This window comes from Perna viridis, chromosome 4, assembly GCF_037379345.1.
Source record: "Perna viridis isolate PV_CMFRI_1.1 ecotype Kerala chromosome 4, ASM3737934v1, whole genome shotgun sequence".
Lineage (NCBI taxonomy): Eukaryota > Metazoa > Mollusca > Bivalvia > Mytilida > Mytilidae > Perna > Perna viridis.
The window spans coordinates 22,152,423-22,177,394 of NC_142448.1; the positions used below are offsets into that span (position 1 = coordinate 22,152,423).

Here is a 24,972-nt window from a genome sequence, read left to right on the forward strand (position 1 = left end):
GATGGATCATAAATTCCCCCAACAGTTCTATGCAGGGTACTCCAAGAAACATTCATACCAAGTTTGGTTTCAATTGCTCAGGTAGTGTCAGAGGAGAAGAGTTTTGAAAAATTAACGACGACGGCAGACGCCAAGTGATGAAAATAGCTTGGAGGGAGGTGTTGACCTTCGAGGAATAAACGTTTGGAAAGCTAGTGTGAAAAATTTAGAATAAAGGGATGCACATTAACATACAGTAGTCTTACTTTCTTCCAAAAACTAAATGTATATTTTTTAATTAATGTCTTGCTTTAAGCATATCCAATCCATCTTGAAATTGGAGTTTTTAATTTCCATTACAACTTCGTGTTTGTTTGCATTAATGTTTACTTTATTGTCAGGGATTTTTCAATAGAAGGATTGTATTGAGTATAGAATACTAGATTGTGTCTTTTTGTACAATTCAATCGTCAAAAAGTGTGTATGTGCACTTAACAACCGAAATTCAATAAGAAACAATACTACTTTCTCAATAGCTCTAAATATATATTTATTTTAAAATAATTCTTGAACTGTTCTGCATTTCTTTTGGTGACCTAAAAAATAAAAAATGGAGTTTAGCAACTTAATAAATTATATAAAATTAGCGTAGTAAAATTGATAAAATATTGAAAAGACATGGGTTAGAATAATAATGAATGAACATAATTATATTCAAGGAATTCACGTATCTGCATTAATTATTAAATCAATAAAACGATGTTATTCACAGTACAAACACTTCGGGTTTTAAAATCTTTTAACTAATCCGGAGTAAAACCTAGCAGTCTATTTAACTATTGTAATTCTACATTGTTATATTGTTTTTATGTTGTTTGATATTTCTGTCATAGTTTACTTTGCTTTGTCTGTGTATTTAGCCTCTACATACTTAAAAATTATTATAATTATTTTTGTAATTGGTATTTGCTTTATATTGTAGGCTAGGATTAAATTCGAAATAAAAAGCGGAGACAAATAGGACAAGCAATTGGCCAGTCATAGATCATTGACAAAGAAATGATGAAATATAAAAAGTCTCGACTGAACCACCTTTATCAATCCATATTAATTCATTCTAGTTCAAATAAATGAACGACTGCTCTCTAATGATATTGATGGCGTAACCGCTACCTTTAAGTCCAGATACAATTGTTGAAACTGCTATCAAATTTGGTTCCTACACGGCATTCATGCCTATAGGCTTTACCATTCCAGCACTGATAGTATACCCTATTATCACACTTGTCAGCACGAAATTCTCCATCCACACAATTGTCTGGTTCTTGAAGTAAATTGCATAGAACATTATACACGTATACCCTAACAACGAGGTAAATCATAATTTTAAACATTTGATTATCGTGTCATTATTTTGGTAGAATGGTGAAAGAATAGGGGTCAAATAAAATACATTAAAAGAAAATAAATGTAAAAAATACTTTTGTATATTTCTCTGTTTTGGTAGGCATTTCTACAGGCGATAAGTACAAATATTCCTTACAAAAACTCTCTTTGCGACTCAGTTTTATATGCATGAGAAGTTGGTTTCTACAATTAATAGTATGCAATATGTATTGCCTCTTCGATAATTTTCCACTGATTTTTTTCATATGTATTTTATCCATTTTTTTTTGTATGTTTATCACTGCATAGATCTTTTTAAGCATTATGATAAATATAAAAAAATGCGTAAGCACAATTTTGTTGTATAAAAAGTCATTTCCGTAGACCTTTGTCTATCAGTTTTGGCTAATATCTTTTAATCTTTAAGGAACGAAATGATCGCGGGGGTCTGGCCATGTCCGTCAAAATTCTTACCACAAGTAGCTTAAAAATTTTCACAAAGTCTTTTACAGTGACTTTCCTACAACCATGACACTCTTTTGTTACCAATCTGTTGAACAATGCAAAGGATTGACAAAGATATTGGGACATTTAAACTGACCAGTTGCTTTTGAAAGAGTTGATGAATACTCACATATTGATCTTTTCATAGCTAGCCCCTGGTTATTTAAATCTGAAGCAGCTACCTGGGCTATTCTATTTTTCATTGGTGAGGGGGGTTCAAATTTAATAAATTATATATATTTTTAATAATGTAAAAAAAAATATCATTGAAATCTGTAGAGAAACTCTGATCGTTTGTGTTTATAAAAATAGGTAAAATATCAGACAACGAAACCTTACACAAATTATCATCGATACTAGCTGATGGTGAAATTTAGGAATTATAGTTCTGAAATCTTTTAAGAAAGAAATAGCCAAACAAGTATTGTCAGCTATTACAGTATATGGTTTTCCACGTTCTATGATTTAAGAAACACTTATTTTATTGCGAAAGGTCGTCGATAAGGTGCTTTTTTGTAAAAATGGAAGTTTTAGTAAAAAATAAAATAGAATGTGTTGGCAGCACAGACCTTATGAAGCTTATTAGAACTATATATGTATATAGTGAACATAGCACAACCAACAAAGTCGTACCAGGTTTTCAGTGTAGAAGTGTTTTTAGTAAGAGCCTGGTCTCGATTTCACAAAAAGTCGTAAGTGTAAAGTTGATCATAAGTAATGACGTCATAAACTAAAACAGCATTGTGACGTCATGATTTACAATCAATTTCACTTACGACTTTTTGTGAAACCGACGCCTGAAGAGCTTGACCGTGGAGTATTTTTGGTTTGTATGATTGTTTTTTCCCTTATTATCATGATATAATAACTTTGTTACACTAACTATTATTATCATGACCTTGGCTCCCTTGATTACTTTTTCAATAATAGTTCTGTCGAAATTTTTTATAGGAGAGCTCGTGTTTTTCAATCTACAAAATATATAATTGATTCATATCGGTTTTACGGTACAATTCGGTGAAATTTCCAAGTTACAACGAATGTTTCATTAAAATTCCCAAAATGTAGCATTCACTTGTTATTTGTATGCCAAGAGCCTAAGTACGGAACTACCCGGCCATTTCCGCTGTGGAGTTCCGATTGCCTAAGCTCTCTGCAAAAGCTAATAAAAGTAGATTTTATGTATTTTAGGAAAGCTTACCACAATTGACCCTCTTTTCATTATTGTTGACGTTATAATCCCAATTACAGATGTCAAGATAAGAGTCCCAGATCAGAGGTGACTGACATTCCTTTTTATATGCTACACCATTCCAACACTGATAGAATACAGCAGGTTCACAAGAATCTCCGTAATATTCTCCATCAGGACAAACGTCGGGAGCTGTAAAAACAAGATTCTTGGTGAAATATTTTTACAAACTTTATCTTTTGAATTTTTTAAAAAGTCTCATTTAAGGAGGTAGACCTAGTGTTAGGGGCATAACTCTTGAAATCAGTGATATGTTTGTATCATATTCAATTTCACCAAATCCTTTCAAGCTCTCATTTGAACAGAATGAAATAAATCCAAGAGTAATCAAGGGAGCCAAGAGGTGGTTATGTTGCTACAAGACTGAACTACATTTAATCACTACAGAACATTTTTCTGTTGTCATCATGCACTCGTGGATCGTAACGGTGTATCCATCTGTACCAAGAAAACTGATTTGTTCAACGTGTCATAGTTTTCCTTTCCTCTATCTTTTACCCCGGACTTGACTCTTTATGAGCAACTCGGCGGGTGTTTCTAGAAAAGCAGAGGACGCTTACACTACCGGTGCACCTGGTCCATGCTCCCAGTTTTCATAACGTATGAGTTGTGATATGAAAACTTTATACACAGGTGCCGAAGGGATGTTGCCACAGCCGAAAGGAAAGTTGACAATTCGGAATGAAAAGTCATCACGTTTGTTGTATAGATTGGTCAGTAGTTTTCCTTTACCATCGACCTTTAAGTGTAAGTCAAGATATGAGGCTGACTTCACAGTGTCTGTAGAATCCTTTATTTCGGGTTCTTTAGGGTAGATGCGATGTGCCAAATTCCCGAACCTGGGTTTGTTTAACGACAATACGTCATTTATATACCAGAAACCGAGATCAAAGGATCTAGCTAAAGGATTTCCTTTTTTGGATCAGATCAGCTATAAAGTCAGCCTCATAAGAGTGAATGAATAGGCCAGCATCAGAGGAGGACAATTTGTTCCCATTGGAATGCCGACCGTTTATTGAAAAAACGCGTCAACCACACTTGATAAATATGTTGTCGATCAAAAACTTCAGCATTTTGAAAACATCTTATTCGGTATATTAGGAAGATAATTTGGAATTATTTTTCAAAAAGTATGAGGAATATATACCAAGAACTACAGATGTACTGTCTTTTTGGGAGTAACAATGATGTTTAATGTGTTAGAGTCAGGATTTTAACGAGTCTGGGGAATAGAAGTATAAAGAGTCGAAAAATCATAGGTTTTAATGCTGTTGTATTCTGATAATAATCTTGAATTGATGGTTTCCCAGATCTTTCGATTTTTTCAGGATCCGCATTTAATAAATACCACTATGGGAGTAACGAGTGTCGTGGTAGGACTGGAGACCCCCTTTGACAGCTGTGTGTATGGAAGTTTAAAGTTTTGAAAGGTTTGATGGTACATTTTGTAGATCCAGCTATGTAGCGTTGTTTGTATGGATTCTTGTGAAGTTTAAAAATCCAGTACATTGACGGTAGATCACAATAATCATCCCTGGTAGAGAGACCAAAAGAGGATAGCACAGATTTATGGTTTTCCACTTTCTCTTCTTTAAAGAGTGCACTGGTAGTATAAGTCTTATTATTGCTATTATTTTCTACGTCTTATAATAATTATTGGATTTAATACGTTTTGCTGACAAAAATAATGTTGTTTTTGGCTTTTTCTACTGGTTCGACAACATATTTGTAATGTATAGTAGATATTAGTTACTTTAATGCTTACGTAAGATTGATGTAAAATGCTGAAAACATACGTTCCGATGATTTGTAAGAGTTGTGTCCCTTACCTTAGATCAACCTCCTTAAAATAGGTTATTTCTTTATATAAAACTGCATAATAGCTCTTGCATTGCATTCTCTTAAATTAAGAAAACCACTTCATCGCATAGCCAAGCACAAAAAAATCCTACTGAACGATGAAAGCATTTTAATTTTAAATCTGTTTAGAGTGTTAACTAATCAAATATATTATTTTGGTTAAAGCATTTTTGAAAATTAGAAATTTTTAACCAAATGTCAATTTTACGGGGCCATTCCCTCACAAATACAAGTTCATGCTGTAAAATTATCATTAGTAAAAAAAAAGAAAGAAAAACTGTACAAGTGAAGCATATACAGTCCTTTAAAACAGATGTCCGCTTATGTTCGTTTTTTTTAAGGGAGTGGGTTTTTTTTTTTTTTTTTTTTTTTGGGGGGGGGCAACGTTTAATGTAGAGGTCTTGTTAAAATAAATACACATTGTTTCTAATTATCAGACTTAAGGACCAAACATATAACCTTTAAACATAGCCGGTAGGGCTAAACTTTAAAACTTGACATGACTTCGGACAATTACAAAATTACTTGAAACAATGGGTACTTACGACCACATTGCCCTGGAGATTTGGTTGTAGGCGCTTCTGTCGGCTTAGTTGTTGGGGCAGCGGTAGGTGCATCTGTCGACTTAGTTGTTGGGGCAGCGGTAGGTGCATCTGTCGACTTAGTTGTTGGGGCAGCGGTAGGTGCATCAGTCGGCATAGCAGTTGGGGCGGCGGTAGACGCTTCAGTCGACTTAGTAGATGGAGTAGCAGTAGATGTAGCCTGTGTCGGTTTGGTTGTTGGTGCTTGTGTTGGCTTGGTTGTAGTTTCTTGTGTAGGATGGGATGTTGGTATATCAGTGTTGTCATCAGGTAAAAGCCTCAGGAGTGTTGTCATCAATGGGTTTACTCCATTACCACAATTGTTAGTGAAGTCATCTAAATCCATCGCCCATACCATGGAACCACCCAAACCAATTTGTTTCACATAGTTAGCCTGTGAAAAGATTATATTAGTTTTTGAATTTTGTACATAAATGTATCATAGAAATCGTAAATATTAGTTGTAATGTTTTCAATCGCCATAACATTACTGTAATAAATGGTATTTTAAGTACTATGCTAAATAAAATTCAGACACGGCCAATGGTAAAGTTATTCATGGCGTAGAAAAACCCACCACACAAACAAGGCTCTTTGAGTCTACATATGCTATATTTTTACAAAACAACAATCCTTTCTGTATCCAGATCTTTACTTTTGAGAAAACCATACATTTATCTCCCACTAAATCAAGAACAGCAACTTTTTCAAGGTGTCAGTTTCAAGTATACTTTTTATCTCAAAAGCGCAACCACCAAGTGAAAAACTATGATTTATTATGTGAGCAGTAACTGTTTCTGAACAAGAAATACAACTGAATTTGATGGGTTTCTGACGTGCATGAATTACCTTCTGTCGGTTTGTATAAAGACTGCTATTTTTAAACAGTAATATTCCATTCATTTACTATAATCACCATCCAAGTAATTCTGAGCTCAATAAAAGGTGATACGTTTGTAATATGTGAACCACTGTAGGATTTTACATTTGAAATTCAACTGTTTTGCCGTGTTTGTCATTTACTACAAAACTGTCATTCAAATATGAATGAACATATAATACGAAAAGGCTAAAGATTTACTTTACATCTATCTAATACGTTAGTATTATCATACCTTAACTTCGATACTCTGGACGTCATCATACCCTACCCATTGATCACCTTTGTAGGCATAGGGTACTTTGTGTTCGTCATTCCATACCCGTGTCCATCCATTTTCTAGGTTTTTACAAATCTGTAATTATTATCGCCTTTTACTTCATTGAACATAAGAGTTTGGAAAGATACACAACAAGGTATCAAAAATCATACTTTAATGTCCCCTTTCCTACTTTTGAACTTGTTTTGTTATCCAGATTTCAGAATTACTGCCAACTAATGTACTTATGTTATTAAAACTATTTTTATCATGGTAATGAACCAATATTATGAAAATGCTCTTTTATACTGTATGTCTACAATGTTCTGGGATTAATATAAAATACTAAAGCACACAAGAACTCTGATTCATGCATTCTAAAACAACATGACATATCTTAATCATGAAAATTTGTTGTTGATACTTCGTGGGTATAAAATCTTGATTTTTTTACTCACCTCACTGTATGCAAGGAAGCCCTGTTCTCTCGTGCCAGCCCCAGCTACACCAGCGTCTTTGGCTACACTCCCAAGCTCAGGGGAAGATGAACCCATAGTAAACGACCGACCATATAGTCCCAGTCCCATCATCAATTTATCTTTTGGTGTTCCCCCATTCAACCATAACTGCACAGCATAGTTCTTTTAAAGAGATGTCATGGATATTTATATGTTTAATAAGCTAGTGCTATATACAGAAGTCCGTATTAAAAAAAAACAGCTTATGCAGTTATTATCTTATTTCTTTGATTGAATGTTGTTACTACCATCAGGATAATATTATTTTAAACATGATTAAACAAAGCAAAAACTGAACGAAATTCTACAAGGCTCTCCTGTGTGATATTTGTACAGTACAATAAAAATATTTCACATAACATTATTATTAAAAAAAATATCCTTACTAAACTAAAATTGTCATCACATTCCTGTTTGTTGAATTTGGCGTTGTTATGGTTTTGTAAGGTCAAATGGAAAGTGTGTTCTGTGCACATAGAATATTATAGAAGCCGGGTTCCATTTTGGATTTGCAATGTCCGTCGTATTTGGATTTGAGACCAGTAAGGCCAGTATGTTAAGCCTTATTATTTTATTATTTTAGAAGACTCGCCACTTTCTTAAAAATGCTTCTAAACATATAAATATTAAGGAAACGCACAATTAATTTGCATTCCGTTCCAATCTTTTAGTTTTTAGTGGAATCCGAGTTGCTCATTTACTTTAGTTCCTTTTGTACGTATCATTTTAGTAATTTTATGTTCTTTTATGTTGTGTTTGTCTGTTTCCCATGTCTGGTCTTTGTCTCTGGATTACATTATTTTGATTTCCACTAGAATCTTGGTTACTTGATTACTATTTTAAACTCAGAACTGAATTTAACTTATAGTATAAGCCAATTTTATTGTATAGATTGACATATGTACTTGTGCATGTCGTTATATTGTCCCAATGGTCACAATTACTTAAAGTGTAACAAAAGAAATTTAAAATTTTTAACGCAAACTTTATATTGTCTTGTTTTATAAAGATAATTTTTAGTAATTAATCTAGAGATTTTCTCTCATAATTTAATGACTAAGTACCTGGTTTAAAGTGGCTTGTTCCCCAGTTTCGTCACTACGTGCATAAAGTGGACTATTGTGCCCTAGAGTTTTCTCCCAGCTTCCATGTAAGTCATAGGACATTAAATTAATGAAGTCCAATTCCCTTCAGAAAAAAAGATAATAAGTAGAATTATTTCAATATCATTTGTATGTATACAACGAATCACGTTTTTAATTACTTCTTCGTAAATAATTATTTTCTCGTGAGGGTTAAAACATTTATTTGTGAACAATCCAGTTCATTTCAAAATCAAGAAATCGTCTTTTGATAAAACCAGACTGTGTTGATAGTGGAGAAAATATCACTAATAGGGCATATAAGGGCAGTGATATAGCCAAGCACTAAACTTTTATTTGAAACGAGGCTAATATCGAAAGCCACTATGGTATTTCATTCAAATAAGTATTGACTTACTGTGAAATAAGACCAATTTCATAAGCTGTGGTGACAGTTCCCTCCCCAGCAGCCACTGCAGCAGTCAGTAAAAGACGGTCTTGTCCTGACTGTTGTGCTTCATCTTCAAAAGCTCGTCTTAGAATCTATAGTAGTAAAATAACGATATTTTTTTTTAGGAATTAATGCTTTTAACCAGACATGAATTCCAGTAGATATAATAAAAAAAATAGAATATATGTATCTAGAAAATGGACAAGTTTACAAGACATTATTGGGGTGTGGACAATGAAAATCTAATATCGGCTGGTATGCACATATCGTAGATTTGACTACCTCAAATTGAGTTTACTTTTCAGATACATGTCAGAGTTTTCAATGTCACTATCGTATGTATCTTTTGAAATAACAATTTATAATAACTTCTGTACATGCGTAAGTTGTGGAATTGGTTCAATGGAATTTACGACTGTACCTAACGAGATTTGAGTTTGGGTTACCACTGCAGTCACACCGAAAATCAGAAGTATATTTCAGAGAAATGTGTACCGTTTTTTTTCAACAACAAAAGAAAAAGTAACCAAATGACATACATTGGAGGACGGACGGTAAGCGTTATGATGTTAGTCCGGTGAATGGACAGATGTGGAGGACTGATGATATTGCGTGAATGGGGAATTAATAGAAGCATACAAAATATATTAAAAGCTGAGCGACCGAGATAAAGCTGTATCCGTGTGATGCAATTTTGTATAATTATTATTATAATTTGTCATTTTCGAATATTCCCCCTAATATATTGAAAGATTGCAAAAAGGGAATGGTTATCGGTTTCTATCAGCACTACCTACCTTACATAGTTCTGTAAACCGTTGTTTGTCTTCAGGTGGACTCCCTCTATTGGCCGGGTACTCCCAATCAAGGTCGAGGCCATCAAAGTTGATCCTTCTCAGATACGTTATAACATTTTGTGCAAACATTTCAATATCAACTGCATTGTCCACTAGTTCCGTGAATGGCCCAGATCCATGTGTCCAACCACCAATAGCTAACAATATCTTCAATTTTGGATTGACCTTTTTCAAATTAGCAGTTTCTTCATATTTTCCTATTGTTATAAAAACAAACCCACATAACATAGTTCTCATTTGCTTTTGTTAATTTGTATGTATGCTTTTAGTTGCTTTATGTTCTTTGTTGTGTATGTCTGTTTTCTATGTCTGGTCTTTGTCCCTGGATTACATTCTTTTGATTACCGCTATAACCTTGGTTCCGTCGATTACTCCTTCTCTCAACGAACAATTACGAAGGTAAGTTTATACAACTGAAAAGTGGAGATCGTCTGCGTTTATTACGTGTTTTGTAATTTCTACTTTTAATCAAACGTCATGTATAAAAATAAACACAACAAAAACCAATCGACATTAAATTCTTTTTCAAATGATTCTATCAAGTTTCAGATGCAAAACTCGTGATTTTTTTCATTTTCAAAAGAAGTTTATTTATGTCTCCTAATATACATTTAAAAAATTCAGAAAATAGTCACGTTAAAGGTTTAAATGAACTTTCGTCGTTTTTTGTGTTATAAAAAGTCCTACATACACTCCAATCTGTACTTTCATCGTTTTTTTTGTGATATAAAAGTCCTACCTTCGCTCCAATCTGTATTTTCATCGTTTTGTGACATAAAAGTCCTACCTTCGATCCAATCTGTACTTTCATCGCTTTCGTGACATTAAAGTCCTACCTTCGCTCCAATCTGTACTTTCATCGTTTTTTTTTGTGATATAAAAGTCCTACCTTCGCTCCAATCTGTATTTTCATCGTTTTGTGACATAAAAGTCCTACCTTCGATCCAATCTGTACTTTCATCGCTTTCGTGACATTAAAGTCCTACCTTCGCTCCAATCTGTACTTTCATCGTTTTTTTTGTGATATAAAAGTCTTACCTTCGCTCCAATCTGTACTTTCATCGTTCCATTCATATGGTTCTATCTTATTACCGACAACCTTACCAAAGGAATACATGATATGAGTGCAAAGGAAAGGATCGATGTTGCTTGGAAAAAACTTGTATGGTTCTGGTCTGTATTGGGCCCAGTTTGTGTGGTAACATACTCTCTTGTAGGCTTGGCTGCTTCCTGTAATTTCAATGTAAAATCGCAGATTCTATTTTTCTTGCTTATCTTTTAGTCAAACGCTTCCGGAAATTTATGTTTTATATTTAATCTATTATTCGCTTCATTGTGTAAATAGATAGGTTCATGTTTAAATCATGTACTTCGATTTCGACGTGTTTGTTGTAATTTTTTTTAAAAATAAATATTGCACTGAATCGCAGAATAAACTGAACAATTAATCAATAATACATTGTGGAAATAATGTTGGGAAAAAATGAAATTGAAAATGGTAATTAATATAATTGCAGATAATACGTATCATAAAGACAAAATATTTTAAATAACAACTTATTTTAGAATAAGAGCACGGATTATCATAATTTATAGTGTAATTTCCTTTGAAAATACTTGATGACTCACCAGCTGAGAGTAGAATCAATAAAATCAAACAATCATTCCATAATACGAGCATCTGAAATAAATACCTACTTATTAGATAATATATCTTTACATGTAAATGTAACATGAAATATCGCAAATGTAAAAACTGGCTAAATGAAGAAAAGAAAAACAACTTCATAACTGATTTAAATGTAATTTGTTCAATTTGATTTTTTATTCAAAACATTTCACTAATTAGAGTTTATCACTATGACAACGCTATTGTTTTTTTTTCATGTTAAAGTAGCCAAGATATGAAATTATGAAACTTTGGTATAGCCAGAAGACACCGATGATATCTCAGTACAAGTACAAATATGTTTAGATTTACATTTTTTGTTAGTAATTAATAAATGTTCTGTACTGGAGAATTACCTTTAGTTTTAACCTTAAAAATGCATTTACAACAACATATGGCTAACTTTCTGATTTTCCGTTCACATTAAATCTTTTGATATAATGAAACGCACTGCTGCTTGGATATTGCAGAGCTTAGCCTTTCAGTTGCAGGAATCACATACGTACTTTCAGAGCCATTGTCTGAATGCATCAAACTCACGTGAAAACCTCAAATTTTCAAATTATTTTATATCTACTAAAATGTCTATATGACATATCAACATCAATATTAGATAAACAAAAAATTTAGGAACCCGTCGCCATAGAAATCAACAAGTAATATTTACCATATCTACTTAAAGGTAATTTTTGATGTTTTCAAGGGGCTCCTTATAATGGAAACCATTAATGCTTATATGAATTTATGTTTTGATATTTTGAAAGTTTGACAACCCCATTATAATAATACAGCCAGTTTATATATGTAGTTTATCCATATATTAGGGTGGTCAGGTATTAAAATGAAAGCTGCTTTTGTTTTCCACGTTTTCATACCAGGAACCAGGAGGCATCCTTTCAGTAAAACTATGCAATATTTGACATTTGTGTTTCCCAATTTTGTCTGATTTATTTGGTCCTTACAAAGAATAGCTCTTAAATCATAAAACAACGAAAAATTGAAAAAGCAAAAAAAATAAAAATAAATAAATAAATAAAAATAAAATAAAATAAAATAAAAACAAAACAAAACAAAAGAATATTATTTGCTTAATTTTGAATATAGTTTTGCAAACACTGGGTATAAAAAGTAGTTTCCCTTTAAAATATAAATATGTATACTAAAATTTTACTATAAAATCAAATGAAAAAAAAATAAAACTTACCATGGTTCTGGTGCGATCTGATCCGTTGGACCTTTAGATATTGTATAAAAATATTTATTGAAAGTCAGTCCTTAAATAAGAAGCAGAAGATGATATAATAAAAATATATATCGTATAGCATCTTTTAATCAAATTTAACAAGGTCCTGGTCGGCCTGGGGTGAATTGACTATTCTAACTAATTTGTTTAGCCATGTAAAAGTCTGGTCTATAGTATTTAAAATCATTTTAAAAGCCCACTTAACAGAGACTAACATTATGAAAATAAACACCTAGGATAAAATAACAAACTACACAGAAAAAACGACCAAAAATACTCCGAAGATGCTAGAAGGTACCTTAAGATTACGTAATACTTAGAATGTGGAATTTTCGTACTTTAATTAAGTACACGACATGAAATAATAGATACTTCTCATAATTCGATCAATTATAAGATTTGAAAGACTTGTTATTTTTATACGATATCCCCGTAAATGAATAAAAGACAGAACACAATAACAAGTGACTAGTCCTCATATTAATAGAATGAATGTATACGTACAACTATCTATACTAAACAAATCATATATTATTTACCAATATTTGCAGTATCACAAAATTCAAACGAATAAAACACTGAGATTCTATTCCTTTTAGTGCATATAGAAATCTAGATGCAAGATTTTGCTTCCTATATTTTGGTACATTTTTTTTTGTTTTGTTTTGAGTTTTTCTTCTTGTATAGGAATTAATACGGATTTTGATATTTTTCTGTGTATTTTGTTCTAATGTTGTTGATCGAAAGGTACACCTTGTTCCAAATTTTCAATATTTATATGTTCTTCGGGCAATACCAGTCTGCGTCCATACTTGTTATTTAACGAAAATATTGGACTTAATATTACGTGCAATTAACGATAATACAAAGTAAATGAGAGAATTCTAAAAGTTCATTTCTCTTCAACCTGCGGCCCGACAAAACAAGCCCCTGTGAACTAAACAGTTAGATGAAAAACCAAACGTTAAAATACGTATATCGATTAAATGCTCTAGAGAGCTTGTGTTTGTAGTTACATATGGACAGACTGCAGATTAAGCGTCTGTCTGTTCTTCTCTCGGTCTAACGGAATACAGCTAATGAGTAAATGATGATAATTGCAATTGTTGTTCCGTGTACAAACACCGTTAAAAATCTCTGATCATTGTCTTGAACTGTTTTAACGATGTTAATAGATATTAATTGGTATGACGAAGAGAGTGTACTACAAAAAAAAACTTGGGGTCACTACTGTTATTTTTTTTTTATTATTTTGTTTTGATTTGTTTTTTTCGTTGTGTGTGTGGGGGTGGGGGGGGGGTACATAAAGCTAGTGATTTAGCTTTCGCGTGCTGTTTAGTTGCACAATGATCAAGATCAATTTGAAGGGTACATTGATTCTGTGGTGTGGGTCGGACGTTCTCAGAGAGTAATCAAGGTTATAGCGGTAATCAAAAGAATGTAATCCAGGGACAAAGTCCAGACATGGAAAACAGACATACACAACAAAGATCATAAAGTAACTAAAACCATACATACAAAGTAACAAAAGTAAATGAGCAACTCGGACTGCACTAAAAACTGGGAGCATGGACCAGGTGCACCGGTAGGGTAAGCGTCCTCTGCCTTTCTAGAAACACCCGCTGAATTGCTCATAAAAAGTCAAGTCCAGGGTAGACAAACGAGGGAAGGAAAACTATGACCCGTTGAATAAATCAGTTTTCATGGTGCTGATGGATACACCATAACGATCGACGAGTTCATGATAACGACCAGTCCTCAGTCTCCTTTTCAATAGATTTTGCCCCTAACGGAGGCCGTAAGGCCGAATATTTGAACCCATAACCATTTAAAGTACTTCCACCGCGAAAGAGATCTGACAGATGAATTTTAAATGTATCAAATTGATTATTTTGTATAAATACACTGCCCTTTTTGCAGCTTAATTCAAATTAAATATTTTCCATAACTGATTGTCAAAGAAAAATTCAAATACATATATAGAAGTTGTAACTATATCTTATCAATGCCTTTGATATTCATGAATGGATTCCACGTGATTACGTTTATACCTAAAAATAGGTTGTCAAGATTACACATTGAGAAACAAAATAAAAACGATGAAACGAAACAAACAAACAAATGGAAACAAACATTAAATGGAATTTTGAATCATCAGTAGTGTGTGGATGTGTGTCTTTAGTAGTGGTGAAAGCGCTGGTATCTTTGTAAATAATTAATTTCTTCGCAAATACAAAAAAAATATTAGTTACATTCCTTAAATAGAACACCTGGTACAGCCGAAATGGTAGAGACTTCAAATTTGAGTTCAAGCCAGTTCTTTATGTGCTTTATGTACTTTCGTCTAGTTAACTACTTGAGTTTAATGTCAAATTGAACGTTTCAAAAATGTTTACGATACTGTAAGTCTGTAATGGTCTGCCCAAAATGGTGTGATAAGTATACCTCTCTACACTGTTTACGTGTTTAATATAATACTTGATGAATCAAAGCGATGGTGTTTTTTTATTATTAAAGCAGTTGGCAATTCACACACACAATAATCTTGTCATGGTTCCTATTTTTCATGTAGGAGAAGATAAGATACATATTTAAGTATGTTGTTTTGTGTAGAGTTGACAAAGGCAGATTAAGGTCCGGCGCGCTGGGCGTGTGACCTTCCATTTTATCGGAATTAATAAAAATAGTCACTGAAATATGACAGTGCGCGCCATCCTCTTTTCCAATTCATGTGTCCGCCCTTGGCTGTTGACTTCAATGTCATTCAAAATGATGTTCAATCATTAGGTGGCATCGGTTGCTCAAAATTGCCATGAAAGCTTTCTAGAAAAACCATGTTGGTGTAAATTTCTGCAACTATTTAACCAAGATTTAGCTCTGGAATGGTGTTAAGAGTGTTTGACTACGAACAAGGCCACCACATATTCGATTTTTCAGGCCCCTGGTTTGCTATTTTTGATTATAATGGTAATCACATAAACCATGAAACCATACGAGCTGGCATATTCGTTTCTTAATAAGTACTTTTACAGGCAATTGAAAAGTAAAATAAGTAAAGATAATCAAAGGAACCAAGGTTATAGCGATAATCAATAGAATGTAATCCAGGGACAAAGACCAGACATGGAAAACAGACACACACAACAAAGAACATAAAGTAACTAAAATCATACATACAAAGTAACAAAAGCAAAAGAGCAACTCGGACTCCACTAAACACTGGGAGCATGGACAAGGTGCACCGGTAAGGTAAGCGTCCTCTGTTCTTCTCTCATAAAAAGTCAAGTCCGGGGTAGACAAACGAGGAAAGGAAAATTATGACCCGTTGAATAAATCAGTTTTCATGGTGCAAATGGATACACCATAACGATCCACGAGTTCATGATGACAACTATAAAACTTCTGTAGTGATGACTTCAATCTTGTAGCAACATAACCCTGTTCCAGAAGCCTATTTGTTAGAGTTCTAGCGCGATACAAAAAGTCTGCGTAGTTTCGGCAAGCTGTGGCATAACGTACGAGTTGTGATATGAACACTCCATACGCAGGTACTGAAGGGATGATGCCACAGATGAAAGGAAAGTTGACAATTCTGAATGAAAAGTCTTCACGTTTGTCGTAAAGTTTAGTCAATAGTTTTCCTTTACCATCGATTTCTAAGTGTAGGTCAAGATATGAGGCTGACTTCACAGTGTCTGTAGTATCCTTTATCTCAAGTTAGTTCTTTGGTGTAGACAAATCAGATTCCTTTAAGCAATATATGCCTTTCATGTATACATTTCAAAGGTACATGGTACAGCACCACAATTGTAAGCACCGACGTAAGAAAAGCGAAAGGTTCATGTGCAAGACCAAGTAAAATTAATAATTTGAAAATTTAACCGATTTTGTTACCAATTGTAAAAAGAATCAATACTAAATAACCAATTTTTCAACTTTATGTGAAATGGAGTGATAGCAGATGCAGTAAGTCATTTCAGGTCTTAATTAGAAAAACATTTACGATTTCTGAATATCAAATTTTAACCGCTTCATTTTGAATATACCTTTACGAAATGTACTTAAAATGAACTATGTCTGAAATATTTTTGTCATAATATAAATATATAAATGTGTTGTCTGCTAATGATACAAAAAGCATCAAACTAATAGTTTTACTTATATACTTATAGAATAAATAATTCAAAAAGGAGTCTACAGATATTTACAATATAAGTTCCTGTATCTCTTTATCAGCCTAGTGAGATTGTAGTACTTCAAAGTGTTTTGACATTCGAGTGATATATCGCTGGCGTGGATTTCATAAAAAAGTCGTAAGTGTAAAGTTGATTGTAAGTAATAACGTCACAACCTAAAATAGCATTGTGAAATCGACGCCTGTGGACCTTTTCACAAAAAAATCGTAAGAGGAAAATTAGTCGTAAGTTATGACGTAACAATACTTTTATTTACTATGACGTCATAACTTACTACTAATTTAACACGTACGATTTTTTGTGAAAAGGACCACTGAAGCCTATGGTTTAAAAAGCTAGTGAAAAACAGAATGCACATCAACACATAATTGACTAAATTTCTTCCAAAAACTGTATTAGTATATTTTTTTTTATTTCTTTAATAACTGACTTCAATAAAACCCACACTACTTTTACAATAAGCACTGAAACATATATATATATATATATATATATACATCAAATTAGTTCTCAATATGTTCTGCATTTCTTTGATGACCTAAAACAAAAAATAAAAATGGATGAAATCAGTAAATAACGTAAAATTAGCATTCATAGATAGACAAAACATTGAAATTACATAGGACAGAATGATTATGATTGAATATATATGTAAGGAATTCATGTAATTACTTAATAGATAATCTCTAAAACATTGCAATTGACAGTGAAAATAATTCCGGATTTTAAATACACCTAGCTATCTATCTAACTCCTGTAATTTGGTATTTTTTTCTACGTATACTTTGCTATGTCTATACATTTTTCCTCTTCATACTTGAAAAAACATTGATGCTCTTGAATTTATTTCATTGTTTAATATCTAGTTTTTGGACAATAGCCATTTTGGTATCTATTTGAGGCTAGTGAAAATGAAATTAAAACCAGGTCATGCAATTTGTCATTCATATCACTGACAAAAACCAAATGAAAAAAATATAAAAAAAAGTCGTGACACAAATACGACCTAAATTACCGTTTTTTTATTATAGCGCAAAAGAAAGGATTGCTCCCTTATGAATATCGGCTTTACCTTTAAGTCCAGACACAATTGTTAATACTGCTATCAAATTTAGTACCGACAGCACATTCATGCCTGTAGGCTTTACCATTCCAGCATTGATAGTACACCCTAACATAACACTTGTCAGCATGAAATTCTCCATCCACACAATTGTCTGGTTCTGTAAGTAGAATACATACAACATTAACTATACCATATCTAGGAGGTAAATCAAAATTTGAAACAATTGTTTTTTTTTGTAGATTTTTTGTACTGTTCTTATATCACAAATATTGATTGGTGAATAAATAGTAAGCATAAAATAAAACACAGTCCAGCAAATCAAAGTTAAATACTGTTGTATATTTCTCAAGAAAAAAGTTCCTCACCTAAAGCCGTCTTTGTTAGATCTTTTTGGATCATAAAAAAATCTAACAAAATATGTATGCACTATTTTCAGTGACCTTGTTTTATCAGTTTTGTCTGATTGGTATTAATTTCTAGTGTTTTAGAATGAAGTTATGAAGAAAAGATCTGAGAATTTCCCTTCATATTTTGACAACAAATAGCTTCAATTAAAAAACACATTTTAAATGTTCGAAATTTTCAGTGACAAACTGACTTCGGAAATTTCCAAAGAAACATTTTTTCAACGATTAAACTTTCTTTGATTTAAGACAGGCATAATATGGTTAATAATGGTAGAAATTAAACTTTTTGCATTTAACACGGGAACGAATCATATTAATTACGTAATAGCTGTTATCCATGAGTCGTAACAAGTATCCAAGTATCTATTATAGAGAAAAGGATTTTAGTTCAAACTGGACTGTTATATTTTTTATTTACTTTTTGTTTGCTTTGTTTTGATGTGTTCAGTATTTTTATTCATTACTTAGATTCAATCATCTTTCATAGCACAGTTTGTATTTCATTAGAAATCATGTTTTAAACCCGATTGTCGGCCAAGTATACAATCGATTCGTGACGTTTTAAAATTAGATGACTGTATTGTGGTGGAAGATTTGGACGCGTCGGTCAGGGATGTGACGTAACAAATAGTGACAAATTTGACAACTAATTTTAGTCTCGTAAAAGGTAATGTCTACTTACACCTGCTTTTAAAACCTACTTTCTCAGATTTTTGGGTTGTAGAGATACCAGGCAAAAAATGCCGACTGACAAAGCTTTCTGCAAAATACGTAACAGAAAGCTTACAAGGTGGTGTAGATTTTAGGTATTTTAGGACATCTTACCACAATTTACTCTCTTTTCATTATCGTTGACAAGATGATCCCAGTTACAGATGTTTAGGTAAGAGTCCCATATTAGAGGTGACTGGCATTCCTTTTTATATGGCATTCCATTCCAACACTGATAGAATACAGCAGGGTCACAAGCGTCTCCGAAATATTTGTTACCAGGGCAATCGTCTGGAGCTTAATGAAAAATATTCATGGATGAATTATTTTACTTAACATTATGAAATTAAGCTTTTCCGAAAGCAAAAAATCTCATTAAAAATGGTTCTTTGCTGAATTAGTTATGTCTTCTTCTGATCAATTACAATTTGTAGAAACCGCTTATTGATATCGGAAACACTGCCCTTTAATAAAGACACACACATCAAGTACTTTGCTCTTTAAGTTCAGAAAACCACCACATTGTTCCGTGTTTTGCCAAGAGTAAAAATTCCTATCAAAAAGAGGATATCTTTCAAATCATATTTTGTATTACGCTTTTTCAGTGAAGTAATTATTTTGATTAAAGTATTAAGGAAAATCACACAAACTGATATAAGTGTAATCTCTAGACAGCCATCACTCTCACACGTTATACAGATCCCTCTTAGGCTAATGTAAAATTGATCAAGCGAAACAGTTATATTTGTAGTCCCTTTGAAATTTTCAAACTCGAGGGAACTATGGTGAAGAAATCATCAAAGAAAAAAATGAAGCATGGAATTGGTGCACTGGTAGGGTAAATGTCCAGAACATTTTTCTGTTTGTAATGGGTTCGTACCGCTTGTCTATATTTTATGTCTCTCTTGTTCAATTTACATTCTTGAACGTGTTTATACCCATATATTTCCCTCTTTGATATTCCCGAGTGTCATTGTCACATCGGTATTTGTACTTTTAATTTTTCCTGGGCGAACATTTAAAATCTACAGATCTACTGAAATGAAACGACATGATTTTAAATATGCTGGTAAGGCTAAATCTTAAAAAAAATGGACATGATTTTGGAGAAAAAAACTCAAATGACTTGGGTCCATTTCAACTTACGACCACATTTTCCAGAGGGTTTGGTTGTAGGCGCATCTGTTGGCCTAGCTGTTTGAGCGGTGGTAGTTGGCGCTTGTGTAGACTTAGCTGTTGTAGCAGCAGTTGATGGGGCCTGTGTCGGCTTTGTTGTCGTGGGAGCTTTCGTTGGTTTAGAGGTCGTTTTGGCAATAGTTGAAGGAGCAGTATTTCCATCTGACAGCATTGATTTTATCTTAGACAACAGTGGATTTTTACCATATCCACATGAGTCTTTGAAATCATCAAGAGTCATGGCCCAAACCATTGCACCACCTAATCCATGTGCTTTTATGTACTTAACCTGCAAGAAAAATGTGTTAAACCTCTTACTTAATTCATGAATGAATTCACTGTTTCTTCTAAAGAATGGCTGTTGCTCCGAACCCATACCTGTATTTTTTTCCATAATGAGGCCTGGTTATAGGAACTGATTTTCACCAAGTAAACCTGATACGCACAGTCAGAGGACCACAAGGGAAGACATAACCTTAATTTAAGGAATCGTAATTGCTAAAATATTTATCCCATCAACAATATCTTTTGCTCAACAGTGTGTCTAGATTGCCAAATCAGTGATAAACCATTTGGCAGTAAGTTTTTTTAAAGCTAAGCACTGGTGAGATGTTGTTGTTTACAAGTACAATCTTAGCGCTGCTTCAATGTTGTGTTGGTCACTACATAACTCAAACTCAATTATATGTTGTTTTTAATATCACAATTTCGAACCAAAAGATAATGCAATGTGATTAGATGTTGTACTCTCATGAATGAAATAGGATTCAACATATTCTTTTAGACCTTGTAATTGTAATTAGTTGAACGAATATTTTTCTCACAAGACTAAATTCATCACTTCAAAATATCATGAATTATATGGTGTGACATCATATGAGCAAGTCAGCGGATGTTTCCAGAAAAATCAGAGGATGCACATTCTACCGGTGTACCTAGTCCATATTTGTAGTTGTTAAAGGAGTCCGTGTTGCTTATTTATTCATTATTTTTAGTATGCATTCGTTTAAATAGTGTTACTGATTACGATTTTTCTATTATCTTGGCCAAGACTTTGTCCTTGGATAATGGATATCATGTTCCTCGTTCTAATCATGGTACCATTGCTTTGTTCTTTCATGCTAACCATATCTATTAGTATAGTATTACCTTAACACCAATGCTCTGAACATCATCATATCCAACCCACTGGTCGTCTTTGTAGGCGTAAGGAACTTTGTGTTCATCATTCCAAACTCTTGTCCATCCATTGGCAAGTTTTTTGCATACCTTCAAATAAAATATCAAATTGTTCTTTTCTAGTATAAGTAATCAATTATATGGAACAATTACCATATGTAACACCTGGGTAAACCTGCAGGTCAGTAATAATTTTTTTTTCACAAATTATGCTTAATACACACATAAATATGTTTAGAAAATGAACCACTTACCTCATAAAAAGACAAAAATCCTGCTTCTCCTGTATAATCTCCGGCAGTTCCAGCGCCACTTGAGACACTGCCCAAAGCATGTGAAGAACCCATCTTGAAAGATCTTCCATATAATGCTAACCCCATTATCAACTTTTCAGGTGGGACACCTCCTTTCAGCCATAATCGGACAGCGTAATCCTAATATAAGACATACAATTAATATGGAAGAAAATAAGAAAAATATAAGCATGCATATTATGAAACTAATTACCACACCTTTTTAAAGTATGAAGCATCAATTTACACGTCTGATTATGCCTAACGAACGACAAAAATGTTTTTGATATTTTTTATCAAAATTATTTGTCATTTATGGTAATTTGTATTTAATAATTTTAAATGAAAGTTCAAATCCTACCTGATTTAATGTTCTTTGTATGCCAATCTCATCATCCCTTGGATATAGAGGACTATTGTGTCCCAGAAATTGTTCCCAACTCCCATGAAGGTCATATGACATCAAGTTGATAAAGTCAAGCTCCCTGAAGACAGATTACAAAGGGCTGTATAAATGAAACGCTTTAATTTTTTCAGCGACCAACTTTTAGCGAAACATTTTGAGTCATAATTTATTACTAGATTTGATTTAAGACTGTAATGACATAAACGCTTCATTTTTTGACTGCATGCTTTTAGTTACAGGTTTTTTTCTGCAATAAATTGTCACAGCCACTTGGCAGGACTTTTGTTTTATTCGTGAGCCATATCGTTGGATTCTATTTCAAAAGGCGAGAACCATCTAATTCCTGTCTGACGATTGTTTGTATTTTAACACGATTATCATGGATTGATTTCAAAATTTTTGTCATTGTTTTTTTCTGTACGTATCACATCCACTTGATATTTTTACATTAACAATTTTTTTTTTAAATAAGTGTAACATATCATGGGATTTGTTTTTTGACTCGACGTACAATTCCTGTTTGAAAACTTCACATTTTGACCATATCTTGTTTGTGGGGTGGGGAGTATTTGTATCCTTTATCGAGTTTAGTTTCATAGTGTGTGCGGAAATGCGTTACTTCTCAGTTTAACGCGTTTATCTCAATTACGCGTAATTTTATCGCCATAATACTTACTGTGCAATGAGGTTAATTTCGTATGCACTTTTGACAGTAGTTTCCCCAGCTGCTACTGCGGCCGTCAGTAATAATCGACTTTTGTCTGCAGGTCGGGATTCATCTTCAAAGGCCCGTCTTAAAATCTAAAACGTGAACCAATTTACGTAAGTTTTAATGTGATTCTTGTTTATTTCACCGAACATTATTCAGAAAGAATCACGAGGAGCAAATATCAATCAGAAACGCGGATCTTTGAATATCATTCACGTGAGACATAATTTTGCTTTGATTAATTCTATAACACAAACTTTAAAGAACATAAGTTTCTAGCATGTGAATATTCATGTTTTTGTTATGTTTTATACATTTTTGGTTAATTTAATGCCTCTTGTAGCTGAATGTTTCGCTTACCTACAGCATATAATTCTGTAAATCATTGTAAAACAATATGTGTTTATAGTTTTCCTAATAACTGACTTGTTGAAAAAGTGATGCGTTGTCGGTTTCTCTCACACACTCCCTACCTACCTTACATAGTTCTGTAAACCGTTGTTTGTCTTCGGGGGGACTTCCTCTATTGGCGGGATATTCCCAATCAAGATCGAGACCATCAAAATCGATTCTTCTAAGATAGGTTATAGCATTTCGTGCAAATAGTTCAACATCAGCTGTATTGTCCACTAGTTCTGTAAATGGCCAAGAACCATGTGTCCAACCACCAATAGCTAGCAATACTTTCAAATCAGGATTGGTCTTTTTCAAATCAGCCAACCTCTCGTATAATCCTACAATGAGTGTTTACTTCTATTGAATGATACCTATTTTGTATAAACTGACTTTATAAATAACAAAAATTGAATTTCTTAATTGATTGTTACATGAAGTCTGCATATTATTTGATATCGTGGTAACTTGATTATGACGTTATTATCTGGTCGCAGTTACATTTGCGGTCCCTTTTAAATTGTTCTCAAACTCAAAGCAACCATGGTCATAACGAACAACATGTATTCCACAAAGAAATAAATTGAAGCATGAAATTGGTGCACTGGTAGGGTAGGGTAAATGTCCAGTGTTTTTTTCTAGAAACACCCACCAAGTTGCCAGTACCATATCCAATAAACTGATAAAAACAATAATGACAAATATCCATTTTCCACTTATGGTAGACCTCTTTTTCTGCCTTTCTCTTTTAAACTAAAACGGTTATATAATCTACATCATCGGAATGCAGAAACAAATCCGTTTTTTTTATTATATCTTTATGCAGTACCACAATGCCCAGAATTGATAAGATTTTCTCTTTTGTTTTCATACCGAATTTGTCGGTTTATTATATTACTTACCTGCACTCGAGTCTGTACTCTCATCGTTCCACTCATTAAAGCCTATTGTATTACCAACCACTTTACCAAATGAATAAATTACATGAGTGCAGAGGAAAGGGTCTATATCTTCTGGTAGAAACTTAAATGGATCTGGTCTGTACTGTGCCCAGTTTGTAAAGTAGCATACTCTCTTGTAATTCCCAGTTCCTGAAAGATACAAAAACAGGTTCCGTTTTAGGCGTAAAACATTAAAAAAAATTAAAGGAATATTTCGGAACGTATGACGATGTCTAAAATGACTATTAGTTTTCATTTTGAATATTCGAATTTAAGATATTATAATGAAAGATTGAAACAGAAGGGAGAAGACAATAGAATATTATATACATTGTTGTCGTACATCTTTACCCTGGTAAAATGCCCACAAAAAAAAAATCGGTCAGTGGTGAAATGAAGGGTATTTATAATATGATAAACATGATTCAAATTACTTTAATCAAAGTGTCTTACTGAATTAGCTAACTTGTATTCCCAAATAATTAATTAGAAAAAAAACTTTGTTCGACCCTTAATTGATAACCTCTCCGTAGTGTAATATTTACCAGGAGATTGCGTTGGCTGAGCTGTCGGGGACTGTGTCGGCTTGGTTGTCGGCGCCTGTGTTGACTTAGTTGTTGGTGCCTGTGTCGGTTGGGCTGTCGGTGCCTGTGTAGGTTGGGCTGTCGATGCCTGTGTCGGCTTAGCTGTAGTTCCTTGTGTCGGTTTGGTTGTTGGTGTAAGAGTGTTGTCATCCGGTAAAAGCCTCAGAAGGGTTGTCATCAATGGGCTTACTCCTTTACCACAAGTGTTAGCGAAGTCATCTAAATCCATCGCCCATATCATAGAACCACCCAAACCATTTTGTTTCACGTAGTTAGCCTTTCAAAAGATAGTATTCGTTTTATGGAAAGAATTTTGTGTATGAATTTACATATGTGATTTGTTATCCATTCCTGTGATATTACATTTCTGTAATAGGAAGGGCAACTTAA

General features: G+C 33.3%; 1 protein-coding gene across 1 annotated transcript in view; it reads right to left on the minus strand.

The window, feature by feature from the left end:
• Positions 1 to 518: 518 nt before the first annotated feature.
• Positions 519 to 24,972, minus strand: part of LOC148619330 (putative chitinase 10) — a 50,328-nt gene continuing 25,874 nt past the window's right edge. The window contains exons 10-27 of the mRNA XM_088579094.1: positions 24,544 to 24,859; positions 23,960 to 24,148; positions 23,142 to 23,398; positions 22,632 to 22,756; positions 21,911 to 22,034; positions 21,511 to 21,690; positions 21,227 to 21,346; positions 20,054 to 20,366; positions 10,648 to 10,827; positions 9,550 to 9,806; positions 8,720 to 8,844; positions 8,284 to 8,407; positions 7,160 to 7,342; positions 6,678 to 6,797; positions 5,527 to 5,956; positions 3,071 to 3,253; positions 1,153 to 1,303; positions 519 to 575 (exon numbers count right to left, since the gene is read on the minus strand). Coding sequence (XP_088435220.1) covers positions 1,155 to 1,303; positions 3,071 to 3,253; positions 5,527 to 5,956; positions 6,678 to 6,797; positions 7,160 to 7,342; positions 8,284 to 8,407; positions 8,720 to 8,844; positions 9,550 to 9,806; positions 10,648 to 10,827; positions 20,054 to 20,366; positions 21,227 to 21,346; positions 21,511 to 21,690; positions 21,911 to 22,034; positions 22,632 to 22,756; positions 23,142 to 23,398; positions 23,960 to 24,148; positions 24,544 to 24,859 — 3,375 coding nt within the window. The 3' untranslated portion in view covers positions 519 to 575; positions 1,153 to 1,154. The remainder of the gene's footprint in view (positions 576 to 1,152; positions 1,304 to 3,070; positions 3,254 to 5,526; positions 5,957 to 6,677; positions 6,798 to 7,159; positions 7,343 to 8,283; positions 8,408 to 8,719; positions 8,845 to 9,549; positions 9,807 to 10,647; positions 10,828 to 20,053; positions 20,367 to 21,226; positions 21,347 to 21,510; positions 21,691 to 21,910; positions 22,035 to 22,631; positions 22,757 to 23,141; positions 23,399 to 23,959; positions 24,149 to 24,543; positions 24,860 to 24,972) is intronic.